We start from the raw sequence: 13,705 nt of genomic DNA on the forward strand, positions 1-13,705 counted from the left end.
GCCAAGGACTCCTGCACGAGAGAGGTCAGGAGTTCTGTGGATCAAACTTCACATCGGTAGAAGGTTGCTTCAGTATGTTATCTCAGAAATTCCAGAAAAATCCTCTGTAAGCACCCAGTCAAGAGTTGCTCAAGTGTTTATGATTCATATCTTCCTGAAACCTAACTGTGATAACTACTTCTGTTAGGGAGCTCAAAGTCAGGGGATATTAGAAGGGTGTAGAGGCCTCATTATGGACAAACTCAACCAACCCTACTATTTTGCCTTCTCCTAGACTTGTCCAGTCTATATTCCAGTTAATGTAAACACAGACAACAGGGAAAGAACAGTTTTATCTTTCAAAAGCCATACCAGCAAATGGCTTTTGATTTCTTGCAAACATTCTTGGGCTTATCACTCCATGTTAATTGTGACAGTAAAACAATAAAGATTGAGATTTAATTTTAACTCATGTTGGTCAGTCTAGGGCAGAAAGTGAAGATGATGAGCTGGAGAAATATTAATCCAGGCTGGTTATTTAACTTCAGCCTCATTTTGAGAAGAACACTATCAAAGGCACCCACTCAGCACCATGAAATTCTTCAGTTATATTTTGATTTATCGCCGGCTTCTCCTCATAGTTTTCACTCTACTGCTTTTACTGCCCCTGCCCCTCGTCCTCCACACCAAGGTAAGTGAACCTGGAAAACAGGCTGACGGGTTTCCTGATTTCTGCACTGTCCTTCCCCGTGGGTCCAGATTTAATTTCATTTTGGCAGACTTGCAAGCATTTTTCTGTTTTCTTTAAGTGTTGTCAGTCTATGAAGTCCAACATGATAAACTCAGTGCATTTTTAACCCTTAGTAAATGATCAGCAGACATTTAGTGAGCACTGTCCCTGTGCCAGGCATGATGGATGTCACTTGCTGGTACAAGGAGTCCCAGATTGATCACTCGCAAGCTGTGTGATCTGGGCAAGTTGCTTAACCTCTCAGTGCTTCTGTTTTTTTTCTTTCTTTTTTTGTTGTTGTTGTTGTTTTTTTAATCTTTATTGTTCAGATTAGTACAGATATCCCTCTTTTCCCCCCCCATAGTTCCCCTCCACCCAGTTCCCACCCCACCCCAGGCCCCTGACACCCCACTGTCCGAGTCCATAGGTATTGCATACATGCATATAAAATCTTTGTCCAATCTCTTCCCGCACCCCCCCACACTCCCTTCCCCCTGAGAATTGTCAGTCCACTCCATTTCATGCCCCGGATTCTATTACATTCACCAGTTTATTCTGCTCATCAGATTTTTTATTCATTTGATTTTTTGATTCACTTGTTGATAGATATGTATTTGTTGTCACTTTGTTGTTCATAATTTTTTATCTTTACCTTTTTCTTCTTCTTCCTCTTCTTAACCCTTCAGCATTTCATATAGTACTGGTTTGACTGTGATGAACTCCTTTAGCTTTTTCTTGTCTGTGAAGCTCTTTATCTGACCTTCTCTCCGTAAGATTGGGAGAGTAATAGGCTTGTTGAGGGAATTGAGTAAGCACGCATCAAGCACTAGAGTGGTGGCTGGCGTGCAGTAAGTGGGGTGGTGTGGGTCCCCAAATGTGATGATGACTCCACAGAGGGTGCAATTCCCACTATGATGCCTTTTCTCTGAATGGAGGAAAGCAAGTATTAATCAAGGTGGTACCATTTTGCATTACAAGAGGATCCCTGTAATTACAATACTGTGGGTCCTCCAGCCTCCCTCAGAAACTGGTCACCAATCTGGGAATTTCTATGGGAAATTCATGTGAGCCAAGGTCTCCTCTACTTGCAAAGCTGGCAAAGGGACTGGCCTCTGCCGCCCACAGCTGCAGCTTGTCTGCTGCCAGGGGCAACCACCAGCTGCAGCCTCTCCCTGCACTGAGGCCTCCTGGTCCCCTGTGGAGAAGGGAAGAATTCTCCACCCCTTTTGGTCAAACATCTCGGCTGAGTCCCCAAGTTCTTATAGAATTTCTAGTGAAAACAGCAGGCACAGTCAACTGTTTTTGGTTGGGTTGGTTTTGTTTTGCAAATTCTGTGTGAATTCTCCTCCCCTCTCCTCCCTACCCCTCCTACTGCTGCTACTTCTGAGCACTCCTTTAGGAGTCTGGCAACCGCTAGATGACAAATTTGAGTCTCAGACACAGGGCTCTATCTGAATGCCCTCCTCCAACCCTCTTTGAAGATTGTTACTCCATCTGGCATGCATTATGGCTTCTCTTCTCACTCTCCTGGTCCTGAAGTTCCCTAGACCTAGCTGGATCCTACCACGAGCACATCCTGGTTCCTATCTGGACCCCTGCTCTAGTGTCATATCTCTTGGTTAGTCTCAGCAGTGAAAATAAAAAATTACTTCACAGCAGGTAAAATAAAAAATTAAACCAGTTAAAACAAACTTAGGCCATGATTGCATATCATTTATGCTGCTTATTCAACATATAAATCCAGGACACTGATTATCTTCCGTAATTTTCAGATAAAATGAATATGAACTCTTCCAAAGAGAAAACAAGTAGATAATAAAAAGCAATGAATCAGTGCATAATTCATTAACTGGAAAGTGTATTCTAAGAAATGCAGTCATTGATTTTTTTTCAAGGTGCTGTGATAAGAGTACATTAGGTCTGTGGGGAAACCGCGGGCCTGGCATTTAATGAACTGTGTTCCTCTTTCCTTTCCTACTAATTAACTTATTTGTTAAAACTCGTCATGTTAATGAGAGGGGCTTTTGCTAGTACGATAACACGATTTCATTTGTTGGCTCCTCTAAATGCGTAGACAATCATCTAATCAACTGTCAATTAAATTCAAAGAATATTATTTTAACTGTTGCTTACAATGAAAGGAAAACTTTTTTCCAGAGAGTATGGAAGGTATAAAATTTAAGTAGAGGCTTTTATACCTTTGGGAGGTATAAAATTTAAGTAGAGGCTTTCTTTGACATAGATACAAATCAATGTATTATACCTTTCTGGTTACCAAACCGGAGACCCCTATGCTTCTAAACTCACAGTAACAGAACAAATAAAGCAACAAAAAGTTGCTTTCAAGCAAAACAAAAAGTCAATTTTGCTTTATGAAAACTTAATACATCTACATGATCTAGAGCTAACAAACAATGAATTATTGACTGATTTTTTTTCAGTTTCCTACTGGTTATTGAATTATTTGTATAGACTGACCTTAACCCTTATCTTAATTCCATCTCAAGTCAAAATGTGGCACCCATGATGGGAGACCTTCTGTGGTTTTTCAATGTACTGTTCAAAGGAAAGAGAAGGGATTCACTCAGAAGAGCTTGCTTCTGTTCCGGGAATTCTGTCAGCTGCTTTACCTAAATTATCTTATTTAACTTCATTATGAACAGTAAGACAATCATCCATGTTCTATCATTCTCACTTATGTTTGAGAACAATGACGCTCAAAGGCATGCCACTCAACAAGGGCCACCTGGATATTGTGGAAACTGGATTTGATCTTGGGTTCTGTCAGAACTTTTAATTTATGTTTTAAAAGAGGTTTTCGTTGGTCTTGTCTATATTTTTGAAGATTTACCTTTTATTTTGAAAAGTTACATAAAGTGTGGCTTGATAATCATCTATCAACAACTCAGGCATTTCTCTTCATAATAATGCTTTAAGCAGGTCAAACCACAGAAGCAATTTCTCAAGTGACCTTATGCTACTTAATGTCTTCAAGATAGAAAATCGCAGTGAGTCTCATCACTGGGGATGGGCCTTGTTAACCAGAAGAGAGGTTCAGCTCTAATAAAGAACATGAGGCATTTATTTTAGCAAAAGGGTTGCAATGGGGAGAGGCAGACTCAGGTAGCAACTCAAACTGTGCTCTGGAGAGAACAAAATGTAACTCTTTCATGCAAGTAAGTGAAGGGTTGTTGACTAGATTAACAGGAATTGGTTAGTTTCGATATGCAAATAAGGGAGATGAAAGTCACAAGGGGGAGGAAGAGTAGGGTGTGTCCATACAGCAGTTCTTGGTCCACAAGCTTATGACTCAGCCTTGAGCTGAGTTTAGCAATAGGTTTAGCAGCTTAATAGCAGTTTTGAGAATTGAGGCACAAGATGTGCATTGGCCCCACTTGCTTAACAGCTCCTGACTATCTTTGAAAGTGACTCTCTTAGCAATGCGTATTCTATTTTATTTCTCTACTAGAGGCCCAGTGCATGAAAATTCATGCACTGGGGGAAGGGGTCCCTCAGCCCGGCCTGCCCCCTCTCACAGTCTGGGAGTCCTCAGGGGATGTCCTACTGATAGCTCTGCAGGAGGAGACTGGCCGATCAGGGGAAGGTGACACCCCCAACACCAATGCTGCTGCCACTGCCAGCCGCCACGGCTGCCTGAGCCTTGGCCCAGCCCTTGCAGCGGCAGCCACCATCTGCGGCTTTGTCCGGAAGGACGTCCGGAAGACATCCGGTCTAATTAGCATATTACCCTTTTATTAGTATAGATTATCAGCCCATGAAAACTGAAGCAGCAGTGGGTCTTCTTATATGTGTCATTTGATGAATGTCCCAGAGTCCCAGCTATACAAGCCGGTCATGTCAGCTTGTCACGTTGTATACCCCTTCCCTTTCATATCAAATGCTTACCATGAGTCATGGCATTAGGCTGGCATCTTGATATCTTTCAGGTGGAAGAGACTTTAGAACTGGGTTTCAGTTTTTATAGAAATGATAGTTGAGAGCAAAGGAGGGTGTGCCTCATCCCAGAAGCCCGTGGGCATAAGTTGCACAGAAGCTCAAATTTAATCTTTATGAGTTGCAGTTGGCTTACACTTATCAGTGTGGGTTCCTGTCCAGCTCATCCTGTTTACAGCTAGGCTACAAAATACTACGCTGCATTTTAACATTTGGCAAGAAGAGCATTAAGAATGGCCCCGTCCTTGAGACCCTTTCCCTAACATTTCCAATCAACATCTGCCAGACTCTCAAGCCAGTGATCACAACCACAACCTAATATCTATCTCTTTATATCTCACACAGTGGTAACAAGTATATTCCTAATACATTGGTGTAAATGTTGCTTTACTAGTGGAATCCTATGTCCTTATCACTTTACACCGAATCATCATTAATGCTGTCTTTTTATTTTATTATTTTTTAAAATAGATTTTTATTGATTTCAGAGAGGGAGAGAGAGAAACATCAATGATGAGAGAGACTCATTGACTGGCTGCCTCCTACGCGCTCCACACTGGGCTTTGAGCCCACAACCTGGGCATGTGCCCTGACCAGGAATCGAACCACAACCTCCTAGTGAATAGGTTGATGCTCAACCGCTGAGCCACACTGGCTGGGCTATGCTGTCCTTTTAATTGTTACATAGACATCAAGGTCCTTCCCCAATTAGTAGATACTAATCAGTAAAACAAGCCTATAATGTAATTGCTATTTATGTAAATATTTGAATGACGTTAATAATTGCAATGAATTTTCTCATTTTGGAGAGGAAATTTCTTAAACATTCATAGATAAAAAACTTTTTTAAACTGGCCTAGGCTACATCCATAGTTCCAGTGATATTCTCTGTGCAACATTATTCTTTTGTGACTATTCCTAACATCTTGTTCATTTTTACTCTTCTCAGCACTTTGTGCTATTTCCTTATTTATTTTTCCAGGTCTTGGTTTTTCTTCCTATTTCCATAATGAAACAAAAAGATAAAAAGAGAAGGCCAGGTTTGAGAAGCAATAAGAGGAGAAAATGGAATAACAATTTTTTTGTTTGTTTGTAGAGTGCATTTCTTCCCATGATGTCTCCATTTATCTAGTTTATCCATTAATTAGGACCCATTTTTGAGATGAGACAGGGAAACAGCCACATAGCTATTGAGCAGCATCCCCCAATTGACTAGTTGTAAAACCAAGACCAGATGTCAATTTTCTTTCAGGTATTTCTGGATTTCTCTAGGAAATATTTTATGCCAAGAAAGACTTAAAAACAGAAGAGAATGGGTGAGCCAACACAGCAGGGCTTTAGTGCTTGCCCAAGACCCAAGGAAGAAGCCCAAACCTCACCTCTTAGCACTAAATTCAGACAACTCACATAACAAACTTATTCGCCAAAGGGCACGAGTTAGGGAGGGAAGAAATTCAGCTTTATGGGCCAGCTCTATTTCGTGTGCTGCTTCCTTCACAATAGATTCATTGTATACATCTTAAATTTCAAAATTAGAATAGAAATTATAATAAATAAAAGAAATGATACATCATGAGAGACTTACGGTGCTGAATCTAAATAAACTAAACAGATGGGATAAACATACTGCTTGTAAAGAGCTGTAAACTTTGAAGGAATAAAGGACCTACTTAGATGTCCGACATAGAAAATTGAAAATGTGTGGGAGAGGATTTAAATAAACTACAAGTGAAAGAAGAGGGAGGGGACAAATTCCAAGGAAACATAAAGAACTTTTTAAGGGCCAAATCAAATAATTAAATATTTTAATAAAAATAAATGATATCATTTTAAATGTGGCTTTAAAATATTACAGGATGTAAGATAAATAGGAGGATGCTATAAATTCTAAGAAAGTGAATATTTTAGACACAGAGAGCATCAAAATGATGGAGAAAAAAAGAGAAAGTAGAACTCATGCTAAAAGTAATGCGGTAGATGAATAAAACCAGAAAATCAAATTTGATATATTTTTATCTCATGAATATTTTATGAGAACTTGCTAAGCCCAAAATGTTGTGCTTAGTGAACGGTGGGGTCTAAGCAGAAGTTTAAATAAATGTTAATGCTTTCAAGTAGCTTGTACAATTGCTGAAAAGTCAATATATACTACTAGAGGCCTGGTGCACGAGATTCGTGCACTTGGGGGTCCCTCAGCCTGGCCTGCACTCTGTTGCAGTCCAGGAGCCCTCAAGGGATCTCCAACTGATGGCTCAGGCCTGCTCCCTCCGCTAAGCCATCAGTCGGACATCCTTACCACTGTCTCAGAGGCAGAAGAGGCTCCCGCCACTGTGGCTGCACTCGCCAGCCATGAGCCTGGCTCAGGGCTTCTGGCTGAGCTTCGCTATCCCTGTGGGAGCACACCCACCAGGAGGCAGCTCCTGCATGGAGCATCTGCCCCTGATGGTCAGTGAGCATCATAGCTACTGGTCATTCCACCGTTCGGTAGATTTGCTTATTGGCCTTTCATTATATATAGGATGGCAAATGTTTATCACACATAAGGTTCTGTACAAGTATAAATCATTTGTGCTATGAATGTGTAATTAATGGGTGGATAAACCTCTAACAGTCCCACGTGTCCATGACCTGCTGCTCCTATTTTCTTTGCCTCAGAGCATCTGCTACCTTTCACCCCATTCTTCGGCCTGAAACCCGTGTGTCATCTCAGATGCTTCAGATGTTCCTAAGCATCCATCACAGTCTTATATCCACCCCCACCCCAATCTGCTTCCACAGCTTCATTCAAGCTAGCACTGCTTTCTTGAGGCTGACTTCATCTCCTTCTTTCATGGACCATTTTCACACTCTTTCCCTGAAGTCTCCAGCCAGAGTACTATTTTAAAAATGCCAACCTGGTCCTATTTTATCCCCCAGTCACACTTTTGCATGGGCTCCCTTTTGCATACAGGGGGAAATATTTAAACCAAACATGTATACACTGATGGATCTTTAAGATTTTGCCATTTATTTGTCCTAACAACTCTCCCCAAAACCCCGCTGCCTATCTCCCATTCACATTTCCCACACTAGCAATATTTCCCTATTCACAGTCCCTAGAATATCCATGGTTAGTGCCTCTATCTTTGCACATACTGTGTCGTCTTCCTGGAATGCCCTTTCCTCTTGCCCTGTTCTTGGGAAAGGCAGCTCAGGCTGGTGTACAAGCGGAGTCTCATCCTCTATGCTCTCAATGCATCATGGATACATTGGCCTTTAGAGTATATATTCCATTTTGCTCTTTTTTTTTTTTTTGCCTGCTATATTTGGTAAAACATTTATTTATTTTTTTATTTATTGCTTAAAGTATTACAAAGGGTATTACATATGTGTCCATTTTATCCCCCCGCCCTAGACAGTCCCCTAGCCTCCCCTATCCCCCAGTGTCTTATGTCCATTGATTATGCTTATATGCATGCATACAAGTCCTTTAGTTGATCTCTTACCCCCCTACCTCCTGCCCCCCAACCCTCCCCGGCCTTCCGGCTGCAGTTTGACAATCTGTTTGAGGCAGCTCTGCCTCTGTATCTATTATTGTTCAAAAGTTTATAATGGTCTCTATTATCCATGAATGAGTGAGATCATGTGGTATTTTTCCTTCATTGACTGACTTATTTCACTTAGCATAATGCTCTCCAGTTCCATCCATGACGTTGCAAATGGTAAGAGTTCCTTCCTTTTTAGAGCAGCATAGTATTCCATCATGTAGATGTACCACGGTTTTCTAATCCATTCATCTACTGATGGGCACTTAGGCTGTTTCCAGATCTTAGCTATGGTGAATTGTGCTGCTATGAACATAGGGGTGCATATATCCTTTCTGATTGGTGTTTCTGTTTTCTTGGGATATATTCCTAGAAGTGGGATCACAGGGTCAAATGGGAGTTCCATTTTCAGTTTTTTAAGGAAACTCCATACTGTCTTCCATAGTGGCTGCACCAGTCTGCATGCCCACCAGCAGTGCACAAGTGTTCCTTTTTCTCCACATCCTCTCCAGCACTTGTCGTTTGTTGATTTGTTGATGATAGCCAGTCTGACAGGTGTGAGATGGTACCTCATTGTTGTTTTGATTTGCATCTCTCGGATGATTAGTGACTTTGAGCATGTTTTCATATGTCTCTTGGCTTTCTGAATGTCCTCTTTTGAAAGGTGTCTATTTAGGTCCTTTGCCCATTTTTTGATTGGATTGTTTATCTTCCTTTTGTTAAGTTGTATGAGTTCCCTATAAATTTTGGAGATTAGGCCCTTATCGGATATGAGATTGGCAAATATGTTTTCCCACACAGTGGGTTTTCTTGTAGTTTTGTTGATGGTTTCTTTTGCTGTGCAGAAGCTTTTTATTTTGAAGTAGTCCCATTTGTTCATTTTCTCTTTAGTTTCAAGTGCCCTAGGAGCTGTATCAGTGAAGAAATTGCTTCGGCATATGTCTGAGATTTTGTTGCCTTTGGATTCTTCTAGAATTTTTATGGTTTCCCGTCTTTCATTTAAGTCCTTTATCCATTTTGAGTTTTTTCTTTGTGTATGGTGTAAGTTGGTGGTCTAGTTTCATTTTCTTGCATATATCTGTCCAATTTTCCCAACACCATTTATTGAAGAGACTATCCTGGCTCCATTGTATGTTCTTGCCTCCTTTGTCAAATATTAATTGAGCATATTGGTTCGGGCCGATTTCTGGGCTCTCTATTCTATTCCATTGATCTATATGCCTATTCTTGTGCCAGTACCAGGCAGTTTTGAGAACAGTGGCTTTGTAATACAACTTGATATCTGATATTGAGATCACCTACTTTGTTCTTTTTTAGGATTGCTGCAGCTATTCGGGGTCTTTTTTTATTCCAGATGAATTTTTGGAGAGTTCGTTCTAGATCTCTGAAGTATGCCGGTGGTATTTTAATGGGCAGTGCGTTGAATTTATAGATTGCTTTGGGTAGTATGGACATTTTAATGATGTTGATTCTACCAATCCATGAACACGGTATGTTTTTCCATCTGTTTATGTCTTCCTCTATATCTTTTTTCAACGTCCTGTAGTTTTCTGAGTAGAGGTCTTTTACCTCTTTAGTTAAGTTTATTCCTAGGTAGCTTAATTTTTTTGGTGCGATGGTAAACGGGGTTGTTTTTATAATCTCTCTTTCTGAAAGTTCACTATTGGTGTATAGAAATGCCTCAGATTTCTTGGGGTTAATTTTGTATCCTACTACATTGCCAAATTCATGTATTAAGTCTAGTAGCTTTTGATGGAGTCTCTAGGGTTTTGTATGTATAATATCATGTCGTCTGCAAATAAGGACAGTTTTACTTCCTCTTTTCCAATTTGGATGCCTTTTATTTCTTCTTCTTGCCAAATTGCAATGGCTAACACTTCCAGTACTATGTTGAACAGGAGTGGTGAGAGGGGGCATCCCTGTCTTGTTCCTGTTCTTAGGGGAAATGGTGTTAGTTTTTGTCCATTGAGTATGATGTTGGCTGTGGGCCTGTCATATATGGCTTTTATTATGTTGAGGTATGATCCTTCTACTCCCACCTTGCTGAGAGTTTTTATCAAAAATGGGTGTTGAATTTTGTCAAATGCTTTTTCTGCATCAATTGATATGACCATGTGGTTTTTTTCTTTCAATTTGTTTATGTGATGTATCACGTTTATTGATTTGCGGATATTGTACCATCCTTGCATCCCTGGGATAAATCCTACTTGGTCATGGTGTATGATCTTTCTGATGTACTGCTGGATCCGATTTGCTAAGATTTTGTTGAGGATTTTGGCATCTATGTTCATGAGGGATATTGGCCTGTAATTCTCTTTCATTGTGTTGTCTTTACCTGGTTTTGGTATTAGGGTGATGCTGGCTTCATAGAATGAGCTTGGAAGTGTTCCTTCCTCCTGAATTTTTTGTAGTAGTCTGAGGAGGATAGGTTTTAGTTCTTCCTTGAATGTTTGGTAAAACTCCCCTGTGAAGCCGTCTGGTCCTGGGCTTTTGTTTGATGGAAGCTTTTTGATGACTGCTTCAATTTCTTCCATAGTTATTGGCCTGTTGAGATTTTTAGATTCTTCCTGATTGAGTTTTGGAATGTTGTATTTTTCTAGGAATTTGTCCATTTCCTCCAGGTTGTCTAGTTTGTTGGAGTAGAGCTGTCCACAGTATTTTTTAACAATCATTTGTATTTCTGTCGGGTCTGTTGTTATTTCACCTCTATCGTTTCTGATTTTGTTTATTTGGGTCCTCTCTCTTTGCTTCTTGGTGAGTCTGGCTAGAGGTTTGTCAATCTTGTTTATCCTTTCAAAGAACCAGCTCTTGGTTTCATTGATTTTCTGTATTGTTTTTTTGGTCTCTATGTCATTTATTTCTGCTCTAATCTTTATTATCTCCTTCCTTCTGCTCACTCTGGGGTTTTCTTGTTGCTCTCTTTCTAATTCTTTGAGTTGTAGAGTTAGATGATTTACTACCATTTTTTCTTGTTTTTTGAGATAGGCCTGTAGAGCTATAAACTTCCCTCTCAGGACTGCTTTCATTGTGTCCCATAGGTTTTGGATTGTTGTGTTTTCATTGTCATTAGTTTCCAGGATGTTTTGAATTTTTTCTTTGATTTCATTGGTAACCCAATCAATATTTAATAGCATGCTATTCAGCTTCCAGGTGTTTGAGTATTTTGGGTTGTTTTTATTGTAGTTTATTTCTAATATTATGCCATCGTGGTCTGCGAAGACGCTTTTTATGATTTCAATCTTCTTGAATTTGGGGATACTTTGCTTGTGACCCAATATATGATCTATTTTTGAATATGTCTTATGAGCATTTGAGTAGAATGTATATTCCGTGGCATTGGGGTGAAGTGTTCTGAAGATGTCTATTAAGTCCATCTGATCTAATGAGTCATTTAGGATTGCTGTATCTTTGCTGATTGTTTGTCTAGAGGACTTATCCAGTGCTGTCAGTGGTGTATTAAAGTCCCCTACTATGATTGTATTGTTGTCGATCTCTCCTTTGATATCTTCCAGGAGTTTTTTTATGAATTTGGGTGCTCCTGCATTGGGTGCATATACGTTTACCAGGGTTATATCTTCTTGTTGTATTGATCCCTTTAGTATTATGAAGTGGCCTTCCGTATCTCTTGTTATGGCCTTCACTTTGAGGTCTATTTTGTCTGATATAAGTATTGCTACCCCAGCTTTCTTTTCCTTTCCTTTTGCCTGAAAGATATTTTTCCATCCCTTCACTTTCAGTCCATGTGAGTCCCTTCTAATGAGGTGGGTCTCTTGTAGACAGCAGATGTATGGGTCATGTTTTTTTATCCATTCAGCCACTTGATGTCTTTTGTTTGGAGCATTTAGTCCGTTTACATTTAAAGTTATTATTGAAAGGTACTTGTTTGTAGCCATTTCTTTTTGTGTGTGGCTGTTTTCTTTCTGAGCTTTTTATTTCTTCTTTTTATACCAGTCCCTTTAGCATTCTTTGCATTGCTGGATTGATGGTGATAAACTCCCTTAGCCTTTTTTTGTCTGTGAAGCTTCTTATTTCACCTTCAAGTTTGAATGATAGCCTTGCTGGATAGAGTATTCTTGGATTCAGTCCTTTGCTTTGCATCACTTTGTAAATTTCCATCCATTCTTTTCTGGCCTGATGTGTTTCTGTTGAGAAATCATTTGACAATCTAATGGGAGATCCCTTGTATGTAACTTTCCGTCTCTCTCTTGCAGCCTGTAAGATTCTCTCTTTGTCCTGAACATTTGCCATGGTAATTATGATGTGTCTTGGTGTGGGTCTTTTCGGGTTCACCTTGTTTGGGACTCTCTGGGCTTGTGTGACTTTTTTCTTCCCCACCTCAGGGAAGTTTTCTGATATTATTTCTTCTAATAGGTTTTCTAATCCTTGTTCATCCTTCTGTTGTTCTGCTACCCCTATTATTCGTATGTTGTTTCATTTCATGTTGTCCCAAAGCTCCCTTAGGCTCTCCTCCTGTCTTTTAATTTTTTTCTCCAATTGCAGTACATTTTGGGTGTGTTTTGCTTCCTTGTCTTCTAATTCACTAATTCGGTCCTCTGCTTCTCCTAGTCTACTGTTGATACTTTCAATGGAGTTTTTCATTGCAGCTATATCACTCTTCATTTCTTCTTGGGTCTTACTTAAGTTGTTGATTTTTTCATCTGTTTCTTCTAGCTTCTTCCATATGTTATCGATTTTTTCATCTGTTTCTTCTTGCTTCTTGCAGAGGTTGTCGATTTTTTCCTCCATCTGGTATTTGCACTCTAGGACCCTTATTCTGAATTCTTTTTCTGTCATGTTGCATGCCTCTGTATTACTTAGCTGCTTTTCTGGAGAGTCCTCCTTCTCTTTCCTTTGGGGGTTTCTTTGTCTACCCATGTTTGATCTCACTGACATATCTAGACGTTGAGTCATTCAGTGGTTGCTCCCTTGGTGGCAGTGACTCCTTGGTCTGTGGTTGCTCTTCGGCCGGTTGCGGTAGCAGCTGCTCTTCAGTTGGCAGCAGCTCCTCTGGTGGGTGCTGTTCACAGCTATGGTGGCTCTTCTGGCTGGTGGGGCGAGGTTTCACGTACAACTGCTGTTCCTCAGCAGAGGGTGTGGTGCTCAGGAGGTTGCTGTTGCTTGGATCTGCTGCGTTGATTTAAAGGCACAAAATACAACACAACAAGGCACCACGTACCAGGCACTATACACAAATATATTCATGATATTAATAACCCCAAATAAAGGTGACCACCCGAATTAAGAGAATTAGGGGATAAGGAAGAAGGAAGAGAAAAAGATAAAAGAGAAAAAAGAAAAGAAAAGTAGGGACCAAAAAAAGGAGTGCAAAAATGAAATTGGGAAAAAGGAGGGGGGAAAATAAAAGCGAGAAAAGAAAAGAAAAGAGAGAGAAAAAAAAAGAGCGAAAAGAGAGAATGAAGTGGAAGAGGGGAAGAGACTTTTTATATGAGGAGAATACTCCTATAGAACAGCCACTAATCCCAACAAATTCCAGCAACAGCTCCCTGGAGATGAATGC

The 13,705-nt window shown here is 40.1% G+C and overlaps 1 protein-coding gene across 2 annotated transcripts in view; it reads left to right on the top strand.

The window, feature by feature from the left end:
- The first annotated feature begins 547 nt into the window (after positions 1 to 547).
- The window catches only part of SLC13A1 (solute carrier family 13 member 1), a 118,177-nt gene continuing 105,019 nt past the window's right edge, over positions 548 to 13,705 (top strand). For both annotated transcript variants that reach the window (XM_036328811.1, XM_036328810.1), the window contains exon 1: positions 548 to 670. In XM_036328811.1, coding sequence (XP_036184704.1) covers positions 572 to 670 — 99 coding nt within the window. In that variant the 5' untranslated portion in view covers positions 548 to 571. The remainder of the gene's footprint in view (positions 671 to 13,705) is intronic.

The sequence above is a fragment of the Myotis myotis genome, unplaced genomic scaffold (assembly GCF_014108235.1).
Source record: "Myotis myotis isolate mMyoMyo1 unplaced genomic scaffold, mMyoMyo1.p scaffold_m19_p_11, whole genome shotgun sequence".
NCBI classification, from domain to species: Eukaryota; Metazoa; Chordata; class Mammalia; order Chiroptera; family Vespertilionidae; genus Myotis; species Myotis myotis.